The following is a 22,135-nucleotide window of genomic DNA, read 5'->3' as shown; positions in this document are numbered from 1 at the left end:
TGGAAGGGAATATCTTTCTTTGCAAAATGAGGACGTTTTTTCTTGACTTCTTCGCTCAACGTGTGCAATAAAAACGCATAATATCTACATCAGTCTATTGCCCTTTTATAAGTAATCGATGTAGACTTGCATCCCCCTAAACAGTGGCCATCGCCATGTCGGCCGATTTCGTCTTCGGTCTTCGTGGCCGGATCGCATTTAGAAATCCAGTGTTACTTTATCTCTGGAGTGTGTATCCATGCTTCACTCACAGTTATGTATTGGCGCATTAACTCTTATCTTTATTTTGACAGATAAGTGCAGAATCAGCCTCCGAATCAACCACACCAATGCGTTTATTCTCCATCGAGCGCAAACGCAAAATTACCGAGGTTTTTTTTTTTAGTTTTTCTTGCGAAAATGCAAACACCGCACTGTGCGATATGCCTCCGGCCTCAACTTTTATTTCGTGACCTTTGATCACTCAAACCTATGCCGTGAATTTAGTCAATCATTTCGGAGGAAGTCCTGGACGTCCCGGGCGATGTTTATCATTTGCGGATGCACGGCCGCATTCAAATTTAAAAGTTGGAAGTCCCCGGGGGGGGGGGGCGCAGATGTAGCTTTTGTGGTTCCCACGAGGGGGAACAGCGCCGTACTCCAAGAAGATGTGTCGTATACTTAATTCTACTCAACTTTTATCTCTTCCGGAGTTAAGTCTTTTAAATGGACGTGTTTATATAACCGCTCGAAACTCACATTTTCCATATTTCTAAATGATATTGTTTTACTTCAAGTGACTATGAAAATAATGGATAAAGCTGAAATTTAAACTGCAGTCTAGTGAGACTTACAGAAAGAAATCTTATCTGATACTACGAGCGCCATCTCTTGGATTTCCTAGGGAAATATTGAACGGCCCCACGTTGCATAAATTTGTTGTTCCTAGTTAGTGAAAATGGCCACTAATGGCACGAATCATTTGCGTTTTTGCCGTTTTGTGCAATGGCATTAAAATGTGAATATTTTTCCCTTTCGACGCTCCCTCGCGGACGTGGGCGCCCCTCTAACCATCCACCCCTCCATGGCCTCCTCCTCTCGGCGCGGCGTTGAATGGCGCCGCGGTAGCGTGTGTAATTTCCGTTTCCGCGGACCGCCCCACGAGCGTTTAAGTCCGCATCCGCGAATGGAAATCGCCCTGGACGTGCCGAGCTGTGGTTTTCGGAGTAATCGCCTTTCCACGATCCTATTCAATCTTACCGGAATATTTCCCCCGTGAGGGGGGGGGGGTGCACGGGGCGGGCGGGGTGGGGATGTCCCCTCTTATCTCTACATCATGCTTGCACTGAGGGACACGCGCTGCCACGAACGGACCCCCCTCCCGCCTTTATAATAAAATAAATATAATTGAATGAGTTATGTCTCGTGTGTGTCTCAAGTATTCTTGGCTCAGACTTCTCTTTAAAATGCTCTGGTTCCCTAGGCCACGGGACAGGACTCGATATATCCGGATAGGACATGTTTCTCATGGAAGCTATGAACCTTGTGGTGGATATTGGTAAAGGGAAGCCCATCAAGCTTGGTCTATTTTACCTGCCAACACCTCAGGTAATAAATTGTTTTAGTTCCTAATCCCATTGGTTTTTTGACCACTCTTTACTGACGTGTACGATAAACTTGAACGCCCATGGCCCCGTTTTTTTCGAGGGCTATTCGATAGAGTCCCTCGGGAACTTTTTATTTTACGTTGAATTGTTAGCATAATGTGTAACTTATTTGCAGTACGTTTTTTATGATTTTATTGTAATACTTCGTCGGCTGCAGCTATTTTATCACTTTGCAAAGCGGCAGCCGTTTCTAGCCGATATATGCATACTTCGCTTCGCCTGCGGAAACATTGGAGGTAATCCACGGCGCTGAATTGCAATGCCTCTTGCTCCTTAATCAACAGTCGCCGAGGCCTATGAAATGCCACAAGAGAAAATAGGGAAATCGAATTAATGTGTCATTCCTTATAGCACTTCCAGAGAATGTTTTTTTTTTTTTAAAGTTGAGGGAAACTGAAATTCAAAGAAAGGTGGAATTGTATCTTCAGACACTGTTCTTAAGAAATGTCGACTCAGTCCAAATGTATAATGTTAACACGACTGCTATTATTTTGAAAGAATGCCATCGGATAAGGTTAAGAGCACAATCAGAAATGCTGAAAGTTTCATTAGGTGCCAACCACGCAATGGTAGCAGAAAAATTCCGAACGAGGTGTGCTTGTTTCGGGGTGTGTTCTGAGACTGCTCTCGTTTCCAAGCAACGGGGCGTGCACGCTCGTTCGCAGTTTAAGCCGATGCTGCAGAGAGTTGAGGAGTTTTGTCTCGAAGGCCATCGCTGCAAATGAAAGCTCACTGCCTCATATTAATCCTGAGAGCAAACATTATACTGTGTGTGGAAATATTCGGCATCATTCACTTCGAACAAAGTCCAGGCGATTGCTTCTGCTGGGAAAGTGACTTTCGTGACATTTTTCGATATTTATGGTGCACGTCGTACCAGCACCGTGATTGCTTATTCATATGAATATGTTTCGTGGAAAATCGAATGGTTAATTGAGCAACCTTCGTACAGATGTATTGAAAATTTTTCAAGGTCATATATAGTCGCAAAAGGCCTCATTTCAATGCGGCGGACTAGATGTTTCACCGTGATATTGCACGGACGCAAATGGCAAATGTTGTTGCTGGATATTTCGCGAAAATCATAGTGAAGCGTTTTTCCCATCCTCTCTATAGCCAGGAGCTAGTGACTCGTGACTTTTTCCTGTTCCCCAATGTGAAGAAATATCTTTGTGAGAACACTTTTTCATCATCAGAGAGAGAGGCGAATGTGAGGAACCTTTAAAAAAAATGGCTTCCAGCAAAGACTGGAAAAAAGTGTGGGAACAATGCAGATGGGCTACTGTGAGAAGAGTCATCAGAATATGGCGGATTGTATGTTGTTAAAAAATGGGTATTGAGTAATAATTAAAGGCAACCTTTTCGTGTATTTCAACATTCACCCTAATTCCATAGTCACAGGCGAACAAATAGTAGCCCTCAAGCAAGTGCTGATAGGGATTACTAATAATAGTTTTGTCATCAAACGAGCCGTATTTTTCCATTTTTATTGAGCGACAAACTTCAAGGATAGTTTGTTATTTCATTAGATTTGTATTTTATACCAAAATTGTACCGTTTTGCGAAAAAAAGAAATAACCGTTTTTTCTATTATTAGATGTAAAATATTAGTGTACTTTATTTTTTGTACTGAATTGAAAATAACATCAATTATAAACTTTGCTGAAATTTTAACATAACTAGGTGACTATTTACTACAAAATTCGATAGCTAACATGTTTCCATACCATCGAGACAAGGCATTCAATGACTAAAAGAAAATATTTTAATGTTAGCAGCGAAAACTGACTTCGCGCCAATGTGACGTCACGGCGGAGGGATAGCTCAATTCGGATAGGCTGACGCGGCGGAAGACATGACACGAGCATGTGCGACACCTGTAAGAGGCATGGCCTGTGATGGGCACGGTCAATTCCTTGTAATCGGGCTTGGAACCTAGTGACTAAGGAAGATTGTGTGATCTGTTCATTATTTTCGCGTCACCACCTCCTCGATCTTATTCCGAATTCCTAACGTCAGAAGTGGGATTGTATCTCTGTGCATTTGACGTCGATGTGGGACAGATTCCTCGTCCTTGTGGCTGCCGACAGAATGGAGGGAGGAAGCACTTGTCGACGTGTTGAAGAGGGTTAGGAGCAGACCGACCTGGTTGATCTGTTGCCATTTCGACCAGAGACCGACGACGTCACTGGGTGCAATGCATCGAGGTGATCAAAGAGGAATTTTGCTGTTATGTTGTCCAGGTACTTGCAAGAGTGGGGCGTCATTTGACAGACATACGACTTCAAGGTAGATTTCGAGAACTGATCTCCAGTCCTTAGATTTTGTTGTACTTTCAAAAAAGAATTTTCGGAGCTTTTATTCCGCGTAAAATTCTTGGCCGTTTGCTTTTTGAAGCCGCTGTTATTAATAGTTTAACTGTCTTTTAGCGTTGAATAAATTGTGAGTGGGCGATAGAGATGCGTACGGTAGTTAATTTAATTATAATCAGTCATCATCCGATGGAAACTTTTCCACGGTATTAAATAACAAAAGTAAAACAATTCTCGTTAAATATTCAAGTAACGGTTATGTTCAGGGAACATTATCTGTATTATTTTGTTAATTGCCGAAGTTTAAAATACATAGTCGCGGAACATAATCGCCTTATTCAAAGGACAGGCGCAGATATAATTTATCATTAAAACAGAAAGCTAGTTATCCACTCATATCGCCGGCGGTGGAATTTTGCCGAAATCCTTTTCCATTTACAGAAATGACAGAGTAAATAAAATAGAGTCCGGAGTTTTTGATGCAGTTAAAAATTCTTGCGTCAGCAGAGCTGAGGTAATTCCAGTTAATGGTTTGTAAAGTGTTTGGTGCTCAAATAAAAGTCCTGAATGTAAAATAATTTATGCATGCGCATGATATAGGCCGCCGAACGACAAAGATGATTCAATACTAGAATTAGACCATCAAATCAAAAGTTTCTTATCCCAAAACAACGCCCGCGACATTATAATTGGTGGTGACTTCAATGTTCCATCTATTGATTTAGCGCGTATATTTTTAAGATGGGGGCACAGACAAAGATATCTTCGAGTCGCTATTGAATTAGTTTACGTTGAACTACATCCAACAAGTTGTCATTTCACCAACTAGAGGTGATAATATTCTTGATTTATCAGTAGCGAATACACCCGAAAATTTTTTAACTTTAGAAACTATTAAAGCAATAAGTGACTGCAGAGGAGTAAATGCTGTGTTTTCCCCATATAAGGTGCGAAATAGGAAGTCTAAAAGAAACATTTACTTGCTTAAAGAAGGGGACTATAATGGCTTTAAGTACGTGTGACGGAGTCAATTTGATAGTTTTAAGGAAGATAGTAACCACCAAAATACTGGTGATACATGGAATCACTTGTATGATATTACGAGCTCAACAGTCAACATGTTAATTCTCAGTAAATTTATGAAATATTGTGCCGAGCCTAGATTGTACACCGCGGATGTTAGACAGTCATTACGACGTCCAAGACTATGTATCGAGCCAAGATGAAAAACACTTGGAATGATACCTCTTGTGCACAAAAGAAATGAGATCACTTAAGATTATAAGATATGTAGGGTGAATGCCAAGGATTAGTTTCGGAAAGCGAAAAACGAATTCAAAAGGAAAAAATAGGCATAAAATTTGAAAGAGAATCCGAAAGCATTTTTGTCGTACGTGATAGAAGTTCGGGGAAATAAGTTAACAGTTACAATAAATTCATTCAAAATGGTGAAGGCGAAAGAGTAACCAGCATTTTGAAAAAGGCCAACTTATTAAACTCCTCCTCCAACTTATTAAACTCCTTTCAAAGCGTCTTCACCAATGTCTCACCGAATGCTTCCGATACCTTTCGAAATCACCCCGCCCAACCGATGCCAAAAATTGCAATCTCTTATATAATGAAATGGAACCTTTGCTGAAAAATATTAAGCCAAATATATCCTTCGGACCCGATGAAATACTCACTCGTATATATAAGGATCTCGCTTCGGCTTTTTCGTCGTATTTAATAGTCATGGAAATGTAAAATGAACGGTCGTGAAGCAATAAAAACGAGACCTTAAATGAAATAATGAAATAAGGACAATTTGCACTTTTCCACAGTTTATTTAACGTACGACGCGTTTCAACTCACAGAGTCATCATCAGGTACAAGACAAACTAAACAGTAAGGAGACCTTATTTATATGGACAGAAGATGTGGTTGGGGAGGGAGAGTCGTGTAGGGGAGAGGAGGAGGGGGGGGAGGAGAGGCGGTTATAAAGAGCGAAAATGGGGGGTTATGACAGGGAAAAACCGCAAAGTGGGGGACAAGGGGCTGAGTATCGGGAGGCGGTTGTTGTATAGCAGGGGTTAAAGGCTTAAGGACATAGGGAAGGAATTATCATTAGGAGATAGTGGGGGGGGGGGGAAGATGGGTTAAACAGGTAACTTTCTGGGAAGCAGAGCCCACTGCTGGTTTTAGTGGAAGGATGAGCCACGTGCTGCGAGGGGGGGGGAAGGGGGGGGGGGGAATGCACTAGTTAATTCTTGGAAAAATATGATGACCGGTGGTAGTGGGCAGTGAGAGACCCTGACAGGGGGGGGGAAGAGAGGAGAAGGTAGGAGGGTGAAGTCATGAAAGAGGAGGGGCAGTAGGATTTTGATTCTTGAGTTTATTAATCGTGAAAGGGATCTTGAGGAGGGGTGAATGGTTCACAAAAATTTGTTCATTTAGGAGGAACATTGTGGTCCTCCTGCAGTATTTCCAATTGTTCCAATGTGTCAGTTTCATCCCCTTATTCTCCAGGTGGAGGATTTCCCGGAACAAACTTGCACTCATGTGATGTCCTTATTAGATGTTTGGCTAGGAGAGACGTTTCATCCCCTGATGTCCAGCATCTCTTATGTTCCTTTCACTCTCGTGATGAAACCTCTCCCAGTCTTGCCTATGTAGCACTTTTCACAGGAATCACATTTCACTTTGTACACACCGGATTGAAGGAGGGGGTCCAACTTGTCTTTATTTCTGCATAATATCCTCCCTAGTGTGGAGGGGTTGTAAAGGGAAATGTTATATGTATCTTTGGGGAAACGTCTGGCTAATTTGTCCGTGAGGGGACCAACAAATAATAATTTACACCACTTTTTTGTATTGTCTTTAGCGGGCCTAAGAGGGCAAATTTTGGAAATGGCAATTCTCTGGAGTTTTTTCTTTAGCATTTTCATTATTAGATTTGGATCATAGCCATTAGATGATGCTATGGATTTTATAATGTTGAGTTCATTATTGAAGTTGGTTTTTGTGAGGGGTAAATTTACTTGTCTATGTAACATCGCATGGAATGCGGATAGTTTATGAGCAGTAGGGTGGCAAGAATCAGATGGAATGATAATGTTGCTATAGCATGGCACCTTAAACATGATTGGCACGAGGTTGAAAAGGGGGGAGGGAAGGTAAACACCAAGTTATAAGTAAGGGGAAGGATAGGGAACACACACAAACACACACACTGGATCACTTGGGTGTGTTTGGGAAACAGTGGGAAACAGCCTCTACCTCAATCACACACCAAAAAAGGCAAAATAAATAATAAAGAATTAAAACAAACTTATAACCACTCGATCGACACTAGGGGGTGTGTGTTGAGGAATAACAGTCGACCTCGCACTCACACACACACACTCAAGGGTTTGCAAGGATCTCTCCCCCAACCAGTGCCCCGTCAATCACTCAGATGAATAAAAAATGATAAAGCGGATGCACTCACGCTTTCGCTCATTGACCCAATCACTCCGGTGTGTTTTCGAAAACATTGACCATTGCGATTCACAAGTACTCACTCGTTCAGGGTTAACGAGGACTCAGGGTTAACAACTTGCCGTTTTTGTCCATGTTATTTTTGGTTCGGGGGAGAGCAAAGTTTCAGTAAACGAGGTTTTTGGGTTTACGGAATGTTTTGTCGATTTTTGAGAATTAAATGCTCACTCGGTGGAGTATAAATATCCCTTGCCACGAATCGATGGCCAATTAGATGGGCTTCGGTTAAGAAATAAAACCTCTCTCGTTGTGGCTTCAGGATTTCATGAAATGCCTATGCATCCCAAATTTGGATAGTTTATTACCCCGCAACCCACCGCTAGGGTGTGTGGCAGGGGCTGAATACTCGTACACATCAGACTATTTTTTTTAATCGAAAAACTTTACTTTTACTCACAAATTAACAGGTGGTCAATAATTGCATCTGTCATCCCATTTAGGATGATGAAGCTAAGCAGTTTTTCCTCAAATTGCAGATCATGATTCCTCAATGAATAAAGAATTTTTTTGCGCCCGAAGGAATGAAGAAAGTCACCGTTGACTTTAAAATATTGGAATGTCTTCGGAGGCCATCCCAACGGTGTTATTGTCGCGCGACCACTTTGGGTTTCAGAGTCAAGTTCCAAATTAATAATAAAATATAAATCACCCTCGATTGTGAATTAATTTGTCTTCTGTCTCTTTGAGACTTTTGCTAGTGCAATTTTCGATGACGGTGAACATCGGATCGTTGGCCGATGATGGCGCACCCTCAATCTCTGATCACGTACCTTTTTTGAATTCCTATTCATCTTTAAATATAGGTTGCTTTGAGGACAGATTTTTACCATAATTTTTTTGCCATCTTTCCTGGTCGACCATAGAAGTCCATATTGTGATTTAAATGTATCAGAGTTGAAAATTTTCTGGTATTCAATGTGCCAAAATAGTTAAAAATCTCTCTAAACATCCGTCTCTGATACTTTTTTGGTCACGATGCTATTAATACGCTTATAAAATAATTCTCCTAAAAATATTGGTTTCCATCGACCATTTTACTAAACTTAATGATATCATTATGTGCCAAAGGTAGTTTTTTTCGTGTCTATTTCGGTATTCACAAGTATTTACCGCCTGTAAAATTTCTTTTTCGGAGGACTGCGTGGCATTTTTATATTTTGATAATAATTTTAGAGATATTAACAGTCGTATTACTTAAATACCTAATTTAGGAAGGATAAATTCGAGGGGAATACAGTTAGGCGATGGATCACTTTACCCACAATCTTGAGTGAACATTTTTGCGGAATTCTGCGACAGATCTTTTTCTTTAAAAGAGTACCGAGCCAAAATAAAAAAAATCAGCAGGGATTAGTGAAAACTCTTGATTTAGAACCTAAGGCCTTTTCCCCGATTAGAAATACACACGAAAATCGGGTGCTCCTTTTGTTATTCTCCCATTGTTGGGCATTGTTCGAAGGCGTTGGAAATATTGTCACTGATGGGAATTGCAAGTTAAGGCGTCATTTGCCTGAAATCGTGAATATCAGCCTATTAAGTTAACTCTGGAAAAATCAGGTTGAGTAAATATTCGGTATGCTTACGTAAAGATGAGCCGCAAAAGCTGCAATTTGTCACGGATCATTTGCAGATGTGGATTATTTCGCTGTAATGATTATTGCGCCGGGTTTTATCAAATATGGTCAAACAGGTACCAGATATTGATAAGGGTTCAAAGCGTTAGTCAGCTGCCCAAAATTTTCCAGCGTCCGAAAATTTAACTTGCTGGTCACATTACTCATAATATACTTTTTACCCAGTGTAGTCTCGATTTAACTAAAATACTGTGTGATATGTTATATAACCATAAAGGGAGATAGGTAAAATGCGGGCGAAATTGAGACAAAACTTCTTCCATTCAACCCTTCGTCGTAAGCATATTATATTAGCCATTAAATGTATAATCACATACATACACATAGAAACATAAAGACAGCCAGACAGAAATTATGCACAGATTTGCTATATATATATATATTTATTTATTTATTTATTTATTTATTTATTAGGCAATCTACCGGTTAAGGTAGGTTTTTGGATGGACATCATTTCTAGTTCAATAATTTTGACCCCTAGAAAAACGCAATATCCTACTTTATATCAGGTCCCTCTTCATCTCTGAGTACTTTCTTCCTCCCTTCATCCCGTCCAACATCCCTATCCTGTTCCTTCCCTTTCCTCGTTTGCCCAACATTCTCCCCTCTATCACAGTCTTCAACATCCCACTGCCGGTCAACACCCCCTTCATCCACTTTTCCTGCCTCCATAGGATTTCTCCCAACAAACCTCTCTCTTCGCCCACCATACCAAGTACTTCCTCATTTGTTTTCTTCTCTGTCCATTTCACCTTCTCCATTCTTCTCCACACCCACATTTCAAAAGCTTCCAGTCTACGTCTATCCTCCTGCTTCAATGACCACGTTTCCGCACCGTACATAGCAACGCTCCATATCAAGGTTTTTACGAGTCTTTTCTTTACATCCTTACTCAACGTCCCTGTCATCAACTCCATCCTCCTCGTGAAAGCCTCTTTGCCTTGCGCAATTCTTCTCCTCACGTCCCTACTACTTTGACCGTGTTGGTCCAAAACACTTCCGAGAAACGTAAACTGTTCTACCTGCTCTAGTTTTTGCCCTCCTATTTAAATGTTTAGCTTAGCCTTTTTCCACTTTTTCCCTCCGCACACTTTCATTCCTACCTCCAGTTCTGATGTAGCCTATACCTTTTTCGGAATAGGGACTAAAACTGATCTCACAAAGTCTTCCAGCCAGATTCCTTCCTCATAGATACTACGAATCAGCCCATATAGCCTCTTCCTTCCACATTTTCCTGAACATTTCAATAGTTCCGCGGGAATGTTATCCACCCCCACGGCCTTATTTAGTTTCATCTCCCTTAATGCCCTTTCTATCTCATTGTCTACTATTCCTGGACCTAAGCTATCTTCCTCTACGTCATGTTCCTTTTCTATGTCTAACTTTGTTGGTCTAAGCTCTTTACTACACAGTTCTTCTATATATTCCATCCATCTCTCTTGAATCTTTCCTGCGTCAACTATTACCTTACCCGTCTTATCTCTAACTGCAATAGTTCATCTCCCTTTCTTACTTCCCGATAAATATTTAACTTTGCTATACAGCGCAGCGATTTCACCCTTCCTCCACAGACTTTCCATATCCTCGCACTGCGTCTTCCACCATGCTTCTTTTGCTTTATTTGTTGCCCGCCTCAATTTATTGTTTAATTATTTGTACTTCATTTTGCCTAATTCTGTATTTACGTTCTTCCATTTCCTCCGCTCGCCCATCTTTGTAATTATCTCATCCGTGATCCATGGGTTCCTAGTCCTTTTAGCGTTAACGGTTCCAATAGTGTCTTTTGCGGCTTTAGACAACCCTTTCTTGAAACTTTTCCATTTTTCTTCGATAGTACTTAGCTCTTTACCATCCTCCATGATATCCTCTACCGCCTGTTTGTATTCCTTCCTTTTCAAACCATTTAATGCTTCTACATTCCATTTTCTAACTCGCCGCCCCTGCCTTATCTTTTTGAAACGTACGCTACATTTCATAACAACTAAATTGTGGTCAGAGTCCGCATCCGCTCCCGGGAAGCTGTGGGAATATATCACACTGTTCTTAAACCTGTGTCTAACCAGGATATAATCTAGCTGATATCTTCCTGAGTCACCTGGCATTTTCCATGTATACCTGCGTCTTTTGTGGTGGCTAAACCAAGTTTTGGTGATGACTAACCCCTGTCTCCTGCAGAACTCAACTGCTTTCTCCCCGCGGTCATTCCTCGTGCCTCAACCGAGGTCCCCGACCTCATCACCATCTCTTCCTTCGCCCACCGTCGCATTTTTATCCCCCATCACTATCAAATGTTTCCCTGCAGGAACACACGCGATCATGTCCTCTAACTGATCGTATATCCTATTGACCTCTTCTTCCTTATGGTTGCTCGTTGGCATGTATACCTGAATAATAACCAAGTTCGTCGGTTCCGCTTTTATCTCCACTAGTAGTATTCTATCCGTTACCTGCTCTATGTTGACTACGCTTCTCCCTACCTCTTTATTTAATACTATGGCAACCCCTCGTTGGCTCTCGTCCCCGCCGCTGTATATTATTCTATACTCATCACTCCAGTAATCCCCGCTATCTTTCCACCTCACCTCGCATAGACCTAAAATATCTATATTTCCCCTTTCCATCCCTCGCTTAACATTCTCCAATTTCCCTGTCCTCATCACTGTCCTAACATTCCACGTCCCTATTCTAACTAATTTGGTCTTCTTCTCCTGCGTCTTCTGTCCTGCTGCTGCTGGTTTTCCCTTGCAAGGGTTTCGTGGGATGACGACCGCGGAAGCCTTGCCTCCCCCGCTTCCGGGCACGACACACGGCCGATTGGGCCGAGCCCCATAGTTGCTAGGAGTTAAATATCTGTATAGTCCATCATGTTAATCTTGGGAATGATAATTGAGGTGGTTTCCCGTATCCTTCCTCAATAGTGTTTTTAACGTGACACCATCACTTACTGACCGCCCCACTGGGGTCAGACGCCATTGCAGCCGCCTCACTGAGGAACAGACGCTGCGTGGACTACCTTTCGTCTGGCTCCTAACCTTCGACCCTACCAGGAGCAATAATTATTACTCCCGCCAGCACAGCTCTAGGGGTCATCGGAACGCACAAGTCCTTCCACCACGTCAAGGTTGTATTCCTGGGAGGATATATATATATATATATATATATATATATATATATATATATATATATATATATATATACACACACATACATATATAAATCACAGATACACATACTCTAAGTAAATAACAGTAAAGAAACAGAAAAATAAAATAAGGAAAGTCGAAGCAAAGAGTGAGGTTTGTGGGAAAAGCTAGTGAGAGTGTGGCATTGTTCACCTAGTAAAACTCCACGCAGGAAAACACCCACGGAGAGAAGGGGGGTGTGAAAAACCTGGGAAAACCCCATTAATTGGAGGAACGATACATGTAAATTGTAAAAATTATTTTTCACATGATATATATATTATTAAGTAATAGAAATGAAGAAATTAATAGCATTAAAAACACATGAAGAGCAATGAGAAAAATAACATGAACTAAAAATAATGATACAAAATTCTACTGATTGAGATGACAAAAGAAAAAGTAGAAACTGATCTGTATAGCAGCTGAGTTAAATGATGGAAGGTGTGCTGGTTAACTCGAGGAAAATGAACTTGTGAAGTGCCCTCTTAAATGTTTTTATGGATGGGGTTTTTTAATGTCATCTGGGAGAGAGTTCCACAGACGGCATGCTGCAACATGAAAAGATTTGTGATAGATTTCCGTGCGATGATATGGGACAAGAAGTTTATTGTTACCCCTAGTATTCCTGTTGTGGATTGGGCTGTTGGGAGGAATTTTTGTACAAATTTCTGTGGTTTGAAAAAATCCTGTAGAGCATTGAAAGAATAAATAATGCCTGCGACCCTCTAGCTTTAACCAGAGTAGTCCTGTAAATGAGTTAGACAATGGTTGTATTTCCTAAGATCACGTATGAACTGCGTACAGGAATTATGGGTCATCTGGAGTTAGGTTTTTAGTTTGCCTGAAAGATCTTGGTATACTACATCACAGTAATCAAAGTGGGGTATGAGAAGAGAGGACACAAGAAGCATCTTTAAGGAGGGGGGAGCAATGTGCTTTAACCTTTTCAGTGAATGCAGGGATGAGTTCATTTTTCTACAGATAACAATTGAATGATCATTCCACAATAATGTTTCATTAACAGTTGCGCCTAAATTGTTTACTATCCTTAGGTGTGGTATGATAGGTCCTTGCAAGGTTCACCAATGGGAGTTCACCAATACTTATTTCAGAATGTAGTTTCTGTTATCCAATTATAATAGACTGACTTTTGATGTTTTTTTCGGTATTTTTTTATACCCCAAAGCGGAAAAGCAGCAAAATCGGAATTAATTTCGTTAATAATTCTTGGTAGGTCGCGAAGGCGGGAATGATGATATGTTTGTAAATCATCGACGTAAAAGTGATGGTTGCAATTAGAAATACCTTTACTAATATCATTTATGTACATGGAAAAAAGCAAGGGTCCAAGATTGGATCTTTGTGGAGTGTAGTGTGTGTATATATATAAGGCTTCATCTTGACTATTGCCTTCGTAATCTTATAGATACAAGACTTTTTTTTAATCAAACCTGTGATATTTACCTTCATATTATAACAAAATCTTACGGTATTGGCCCTTCTTGGCATTCTGGTGGTGGCAATATTTGTTCCTGTGGTATCCCTATCCCTAGTTGAGGGCGGATTTAAAGTGGAGTCCGGCGTTCGTCAGATGGGACGTTAAACTGCGGACCCCTTGGCGCCTTTCTTAAAGAATGTGCTAATGCCGACGCCAGGTTTCCCTCCAACTCACAACCTTTAATCCAACCTCCACCAAATTACCCACCCATCCCTAATGGGCTAAATTGCCTCAGCTTTCGGTCGTCTCCTCTTATAACTACGGCAAATTGCGGCTACATACAATGACAACATTTGATCGCCATCTGAAATAAACCTAACCAGATGTGTCCAATGGTCCGCCTAATTTATTTTTCCAAAAGAAAATGTCAACCTATCACCTTACTGATGAACCCAAAAAAACTTGAATGTTTTTAGTAATGCTATTTATCGTTTAACCATTTTGCACAAGGAAACATACATTTATGGTTTATTGTTCATTTTTTTATTTGCAGAGCTGTTTTTGAGAATTATTTTTCTCTGTCATCCTAGGTTGTTGATGATGCAGACGACAGTTCAGGGTCTGGGTTCGAGGGGAGCGGTGGACTTCTAATGCCGCCATTCCCTCCTCCGCCTCCAAATTCTGACGGTAAGGCCTACCTGCGGCATATCCAGGATCCATTTACCAATGGATCACTAGGGAAGAGAATTAAAACTGTTTAGGAATATTGTAACCGAGACTTATTAATTAACTTACCTAAATTGGTTTAAAAAATAAGTAGATTTTAATTGTTAATTTCTGTTTGCCAATTCGTCATGGTTTAACTTGAAAATAACCGATCTGATTAAGAGAAAACATTATTTGTCGATTTCCTCATATATTTAAGAGTCTTTGAGTTATAATATTCAATAACTACGTTCCGCATTTTTGTGTTTTGGGGCCATTTACGTATTTGCAGATGGAAAGAGAATCGTATGCGGGGTTTTTAACATCCTAATGCATATGCAACAGGAAACGCATTTTTTGCGCGCAGATTAGTATAACCACCAAGGCTAAAGCCCTGCCATTTCATATTTTTAACATCCCATGTTCCCGCAAAATTCCAATGGCCGATGTACTGCCAAATTTCTCTTTACTAATGTAATCAAATAATTGTCGTGAATTTTGCTGAAGAATATCTATTCAATAAGAATAAGGAATCAAGTATTCTTTTATGTTTTCAAATTATTCAGAATAATACGAAATAATTTCAGGAACTTTAGTATGACTTTATCATTGTGTTAAATTGTTTTTATAGAAACTTCTTCATTCATAAATAAATTAAAATTAAATAAGGAGAACTTGTTTTGCATGCCATTCAGCCTCTAGTCAAAGGGCCCTGGATTAGATTGTTGAAGTTAAGAAATGTTGACAGGCATTGATACCACAAAGATTGTTTAGTGTATGAAGAAATTGCCTATAAAATAATCCAATATGAATGCATTTTATGCTTATTATTTATTATGTAAACGATAATTTTTTTCAGATTTCCAGCCTAAAGGCCCCAAGGGAGACCGAGGACCAAGGGTAAGCTTAAGTGTATTCAAAATCCTTCAGTCCTTCATGTAATTGATTGTGCTTTACTTGAAAATTAGCTGAATTTAATTCACATGATGCCACTTTTACACTCCAATGTCCTTAAGCTGCTATTTCTGATACTGTGCTTGTATGTGACATTATAGCTTACCTTAACAATTAAAATGCATTTTGATTTGAAATATTAATAAACTTAAAAGGGTGAACTTTAACATGACTCATAGTTACTAAATTCCATACATTATATACCACCATATCATAGTAACAGTATTTAATGCAAATGTTTAACTTATAAATTCATTCAATTGAAATTCCTAAGAAAATTCTGCAAAATATTATCTTCTTAGATAAAATGGTTTAATTTTTCCAACCAGTTATATGGCAACCTTGTGTAAATTTTATATTTGACTTTCTGCGTCAATATTGCATGTCTCGTCCAATTATTTTAAACAGGGTCCCCCTGGTGAATCCATCCGTGGTCCTCCAGGGCCTCCGGGGCCCCCTGGACCACCTGGCAGTCCAGGAATTGGAGCTGGAGTTGGAGATATTGGCTCTGGAGATGACCTGGTGAGATTAAATTAGTATATAATCGGTGAATTATTACATATTCTAATCATGAATGATGACAATCTCTGAATATTTGTTCTCTAATTTTAGGTCATGTGTTGCATATTTATAATTTAATGCCTTTTTATTTTCCACTGCATCAGATGGGAATTACCAAGGTGAGGAATAGAATTAATTTTTAATTTTTAAAAATCCGATTGTTTTTGAAAATTGGTTCAAGTTTTACAACAAAATTCCTTCAAAAATACCATCCAGCCATTACTATCAATTTACCTATGCCTGCACCTGACATAGATACCAATATATTTTAGATTTCCTAAATTTTTTGTTCAATTTATTGTTCCACACTTTTGACTTGCCTTAACAATTAAAACGCATTTTGATTTGAAATATTAATAAACTTAAAAGGGCTTAAAGGGGAAATGTGCAAGTTTTAAGTACATAGTTATTTCTATTCCTCCATAAGAAAAGGTTTTTATGGCATTATCTGACAAAAATTTATGAATACAACACTCACTCCATCACTAATTAACTCATTTAAAAGATATAAAAATATTAATTTAACTGCTCTGAAATCTCTCCATCTGTTCAATGAACTGTCAAATACTAGCATTGTAGTTGTTGAAGGGTGAAATATGGTTAGATTAGATATGAGTTAGATTTTATTATGTTGGAGCAATTTAGAATATTCAACTTAAATTTTTTTAATCATTTCCCTCTTTTGTGCAAATACATTCAATTGTATGCTTGCTGAAAAATGCAGTGGCATATAATATGTTCATATTGTGTAAATGACTGCTTTTATATTTTCTTATCAGTCATTGTTTTTTCATTTATTCCGTCGGATATTATAAAAATATGTATGTAGATTGCAGGGAAGTGTGTGTTGATCATTGTGTCATATCCATAGTATTGCATATTATAAGATAATTCATTATCAAGCTATAAAAATTAAGGTTAGGGTATGAAGTGCAATGCTATGTCAAAAATGTAGACTTGCTTCTGATCAATTTACTTTTCTTCTTCTTGTTATAGTGGTCATCTTCCCGTGGGCCACCTGGCCCTCCAGGTGTGTGTTCCTGTAATGTCACCACAATGCTGCAGTCTATACAACTGCCCGATGCCATTCCAGGTCCAATTGGTCCTCCAGGGGTTGATGGAAAAGCTGGACCTCCTGGAACATCGGTCAGTATCACAGCAAAAGAATTTTTAATTCATATTCCTTCTGGTCATTTTAGTTTAACCATTTCCAGAATGATTATATTTTATTACAGTGTATTTACACTCTCCCAATTTCATTTGCCTTACACCCTCCCTTCAATCATAAACACTGCATCACCACTCAAAATCCTCTATGTGCATCTTTCCAGACTCCTCCTGCATTTCTCCCAACAACCTTCCCTTCCTCCCCTTTCCTTATGCACTTCCTCATTTGTTTTCCTTTCTGTTCATTTCTTCATTTCCATTCTTCTCCACAACCGCATTTCAAAAGCCTCATGTTTTACCCCAGTACAAAACCAAGCTCCATTATCAAAGTTTTGACAAGCTGTTTCTTAACATCCCTACTCAAACTCCCTGGTGTCAGCTCCTGCTTCCCCCTGGTAGCTTTTTTGCCAAACACAATTTTTCTTCTCATATCCCTACCACTTTGACCATTTTAGTCAAAAACTTTTGTAACATTACGAGTAACACTCGGACCCCAACATGGTATGTTTTAGTAATGTTTTTTTCTATCTCGTCACATGTACTATAGTCAGTGTTTCATTAAACACATTATACTGTAGTCAGTATTTCATTAAACTTTAGACTTTACAATAAACAGATTTTTTTTGCTTTATTGGGTTAACATTAGGTATTTCTTCTTCACTGTGAATATTTTAGGAAGTATAATTTCTTATTCTGTGGATTAAGTAATGTTATTCTGCAGACTCAAAGTAAATGTATCCAATCATTAATCAGTAATACTTATTGACTGAATTAAAGTTAGTGACTTTGATCTTGGTGAATCCCAGGGTCTACCTGGTCCACCAGGAGAGAGGGGTGCCCCTGGGCCTAAGGGAGACAAAGGAGAAAGGGGTGATCCTGCCCCTCCAGGACCTGAGGGCATTCAAGGTCAAAAGGGTGAGTTTTTTTAAATTACCTATCACCCAATTCTAGAAGTAATTTGACATCGTTGACTCTCAGGATGAGTTTATAGCACTGTGGTCACTTCCTGACCAACATGCATTATGAATTATTTTTATTACTACAGGTAATCTACCAATTGGAAGTAGGATTAGTAAAAACCCTTGAAAACTGCCATGCATGTCTTTATCTTTTACAGCCAGTTCTTCCTAATAAACTCCTTTATCCCTTTGCTATTTCTTCCTACAGCTCCTTACTTTATCTCCCTTAATGTCATTCAAAATGCACTCTTCCTTCCTCATCTACTTATTCAGTGTTCTCCTGTCTTAGAATTAATTAGACAAAATGCAATAAAACTTTTATGAAAAAGGGAATGTAAAAAGAACAGTATAGGGAAGTGTTATGATAAAAAACAGATTTTGTAAAACTTTCAAATTGGCGCACCGGAAGAGAATCTTGGCAAAGAATAGAGAGTTGTCTTCCTTGTCTGCATTTGCCTAGATTCTCTTACAAAATCTGTTTTTTACCATAACACCTCTCTCTGCGGTTCTTCTTGCATTCCCTTTTTCATAAAAGTTTTATGGCATTTTGTTTACTTGCTTCTGAAAAGGTAGAATTCTGGATAAGTGAATGGGGAAGGAAGTGTGGATTTTAAATGACGTTAAGGGAGCTTGAGCTCAAAATCCCTCATTATATTAGAAACTGTCTCCCAAGTGGAAAACAAATTGAAATTGTCCACTCCCATCCTTCATAATGGCTTTTCTTTGGAAAGAGGAGCTGTATGATGTCCAAATAGCCTGCAGTCACTTTCACAGTTTGTTTTGGTCACATTCAGACACTTTGAACTAAAGTGTCTTTTTTACTTTTACTTTACAACTTTTAAGTAAAGAACTACAAGCTATCATTCATTAATAATTAAATGTCATTAATGGTGAGGGAACTTTTTGTGTTGGCTATTTTTAAAAGTCTCACATGAGCATTATGTATACATGACATTAGAATGAATATATGTGAAAAAACATGCATGATGTTCAGTGATGTTATTGGATTCAGAACAAAAAGCAAAAGAGACTTCTCAAAAACCCAGGCACCTATCTCAATTGGAAAAGAGCAAAAATATTGCAGGCAAATATGGACAAGTAACAGGAAAACAAGAGCGTCCATTTTTTTTCAAACAGCAGAGCACACACAAACAATTCACTCATGATACAAAATATCAACCTTAGGTTTTACAGATAGATATGGACGTTGTGTACTGCTGCAAAGTATACCTTCCACATTATCCTGTAATGTGCACAAATAACTTTTTCAGCAATGAGTTTTAAGAGAGTGCTGAAGTGTCCCTATAGGTATGGTTTCCTGAGGACTCACTCCTTATGTAATACTAAAATCTGCAGCTTTTTTCCAGGGTAATTTTACTGGGCAAATTCTTTTAAGTAATCATCTTTGTAACCCCTAAAAAGTGCAAAACATCCACCCACAGAACTAATGTCATTGATAAGTTGTATCTGGTAAGAAAGATATTTTTTGTGCATACATGTCTTTGCTCTTGATGAAAAGGTCACTTTGTCCTTAGGGAAATCCTAGCATTGCATTTAATGGTCTACTGATACACCAAACTATGATTGCCACATTCTCCGTTTCAGGTGAGCCAGGAAGGGATGGATCTCCAGGGATTCCTGGAACTCCAGGTCCTCCAGGCCCACCAGGGGCTTCAGAAATTCCAAATTATGATGTAAGTATTGTCAATAGCCTGCATTATTGTGTGAAGTATAAAATGTGCTGTTTCACAGTAAAATTCCATCAACCTGTTCCATTTGGTTACCTTTTTTTTGTTTTTGCTATCAGAAGATAAACTTAAGCAGCAGCAAAACGTTGTTTCAACTTTTGTTTTACAAACCAAGGAGTTTAATTACCTATATAATCTTTTTACTTGTTTTCATGCACTGTAGTTGCTTTTTCTAATAAATTTGGAGTATAGAGTTGAACTTCTCTTATCAGGATCTTTTGGACCTGGATGGTAACGGACTATGGAAAAGTCCAAATAGTTATGCAGAATGCATGGTCACTCTAAAAATCTTCCAGATCATTCTGTGAGGAAATATAATTCTAATTGCCTCAGTGATGTATAATTGAATTTTATGTAAACTGTGAATTTATTTTATGCACATACCTTCTAATGAGTTCATTTTAAGCATTTAAGAAATGGGCAACTTAGTAGCTCTAATGGAAATTACCTGCGTGTATGCAAAGTCAGAATCAAAAGACCTGAGCTATGCATTAGACTCAATATGATAGTTCCTGTGGCTTGAGTAATGGGAAACTCAGGTATGAAATCAATGACTGCTCTAAAAACTCATGCAGCGACTACTGGACTCATGATACTCAAACCCAAAGAAATGTCGGGGAAATTTTATCTTGTATAACTTTATATTAAGAGATTTCCCTATTCTATGTAATCTTGAAACTTTTGCCTAAGTCTTTATTGATTTTATTCATGAATAGAGCAAGTGGATGCTAATACTGGGAGATTTGTATGACAGTATATTTAAGTGATCAGTATGAATCAAAATTTCCATACATTCCATGCTCTATTCAACTACATACTATAATGTTGGACATGAATGGCCTATTAGGTAGTACTACAAATTAATCACTCCACCTTAGTGCTGTTAGTGGATTGAGTAAAAGTCAGAATCATACTACTACTACTACTATCTATATATAATCATATTGCTATTTTACTGGACAAATTCTTTCATGAAATCATTTTTGTAACCTTTAAAAAATTAATTTTATAGTCATTTTATTGCTGTATACTAATGAAATATGAAAGAGGAGAGTTGATGAGTGAGGCAAATAGTTAGCTACTTACCCTAACAATTAATATGATTAGTTCTTTGAGTCATTGAGTGACTCAAAAAACTAATCAAATCCATCCAAAGGAGATTGATAATATGATAAAAACAATAGCAAGTACAAGGACAGAGGAGGAATGGAAATAACCTAAGAGCTGGGACATGGAAGGTATAGTAATGAAATTGAAGCAAGCAAGAAATAGCTCTAAAAATCCCTGTTCTTGGCAAAAGTAATTCAGGACATATAAAGTGAAAATGAGAGTAAATGCCAAGTAGCATTTCTAAATCTGTGAAGTTAGGCTAAAGAATTTGACAAAGAGAACTTATAAGATTACTATCATAAAGAGTCTAAAAGGTTACAAAATGGAAGGAAATAATGTTAATATCCTACACCATGTAGATGCTTCTTTAGTTAATGATGACTGAAGGTGTATTTGCCATTCAAAGAGGAAGGCACTTTATAAAAGTAGTACTTCTTTTAGTCATCTTTCAACACATCATAGCAAAAGTGCATAACCTAATTTTCATAAAAGTTGTATGACTTTGAGGTAACTTATGGTTGTTTTACATTATATATTCTTGTTAGAGTATTGAGAATATTCAAACGTTGCCTGAAGAGGCCACGTATCGCCATAAAACTTCATGTGAGCCCTTCATGTGGGTATAGGATAATTTGATGCTAAGTTTTGAAATAAAAACTCAAATAGTAAGAATTTTCACTCAATTTCTGAAAATGGGGTTTACAACCTCTAATATAATTCAATCAAATCACAATTTTTCACTCATTAATGTGCAAACAAGATTCACCTTTTTACGAGGAAATGCATTATTTATTAGATGGAGGCTTAATTTGTGCGATAGGATGGTCGGGTATTTGTTCTTAATCTTCACCAAACTTTTATTGCCCAAGCCATGACAAAGGTAGATACCCTTTTGAAATCTAAAAATAATAACAAAATACTAATATTCAATGATATAGCCCATGCTTTAAAAATGTCATAATCATTCATGTCTCCATGCTTACTTTTAAACACATTCAGAAATCAGAATCCTTTGGGCGCTTCATAATTTTTGAGTGTTCATTAACGTACCACTGGCAAATAATCATGAAATGTTTGTAAAATCTATTTTTAATCGATTATAATAACTTGAAAATTTTGTTTTAAAATTTATTTCTAAAAATGGGATGTTGGTTTTGAATTTATAATGTTGCTATCTGATAATCTCTTCGTACTCCA

At 38.4% G+C, this 22,135-nt stretch overlaps 1 protein-coding gene across 7 annotated transcripts in view; it reads left to right on the top strand.

The window, feature by feature from the left end:
- Positions 1 to 22,135, top strand: part of LOC139696143 (collagen alpha-1(XVIII) chain-like) — a 333,407-nt gene that overhangs the window by 276,965 nt on the left and 34,307 nt on the right. For 6 of the 7 annotated variants that reach the window (XM_071594749.1, XM_071594747.1, XM_071594744.1 and 3 more), the window contains 7 exons: positions 14,325 to 14,421; positions 15,299 to 15,339; positions 15,802 to 15,915; positions 16,059 to 16,073; positions 16,951 to 17,100; positions 17,928 to 18,036; positions 19,686 to 19,774. In XM_071594749.1, coding sequence (XP_071450850.1) covers positions 14,385 to 14,421; positions 15,299 to 15,339; positions 15,802 to 15,915; positions 16,059 to 16,073; positions 16,951 to 17,100; positions 17,928 to 18,036; positions 19,686 to 19,774 — 555 coding nt within the window. In that variant the 5' untranslated portion in view covers positions 14,325 to 14,384. The remainder of the gene's footprint in view (positions 1 to 14,324; positions 14,422 to 15,298; positions 15,340 to 15,801; positions 15,916 to 16,058; positions 16,074 to 16,950; positions 17,101 to 17,927; positions 18,037 to 19,685; positions 19,775 to 22,135) is intronic. The other variant, XM_071594745.1, reaches the window with a different exon arrangement.

The sequence above is a fragment of the Hetaerina americana genome, unplaced genomic scaffold (genome assembly GCF_022747635.1).
Source record: "Hetaerina americana unplaced genomic scaffold, ioHetAmer1.1.p SCAF_7, whole genome shotgun sequence".
Lineage (NCBI taxonomy): Eukaryota > Metazoa > Arthropoda > Insecta > Odonata > Calopterygidae > Hetaerina > Hetaerina americana.
The sequence above is the reverse complement of the archived record's forward strand: the minus strand, read 5'-3'. Positions and strand labels throughout refer to the sequence as shown.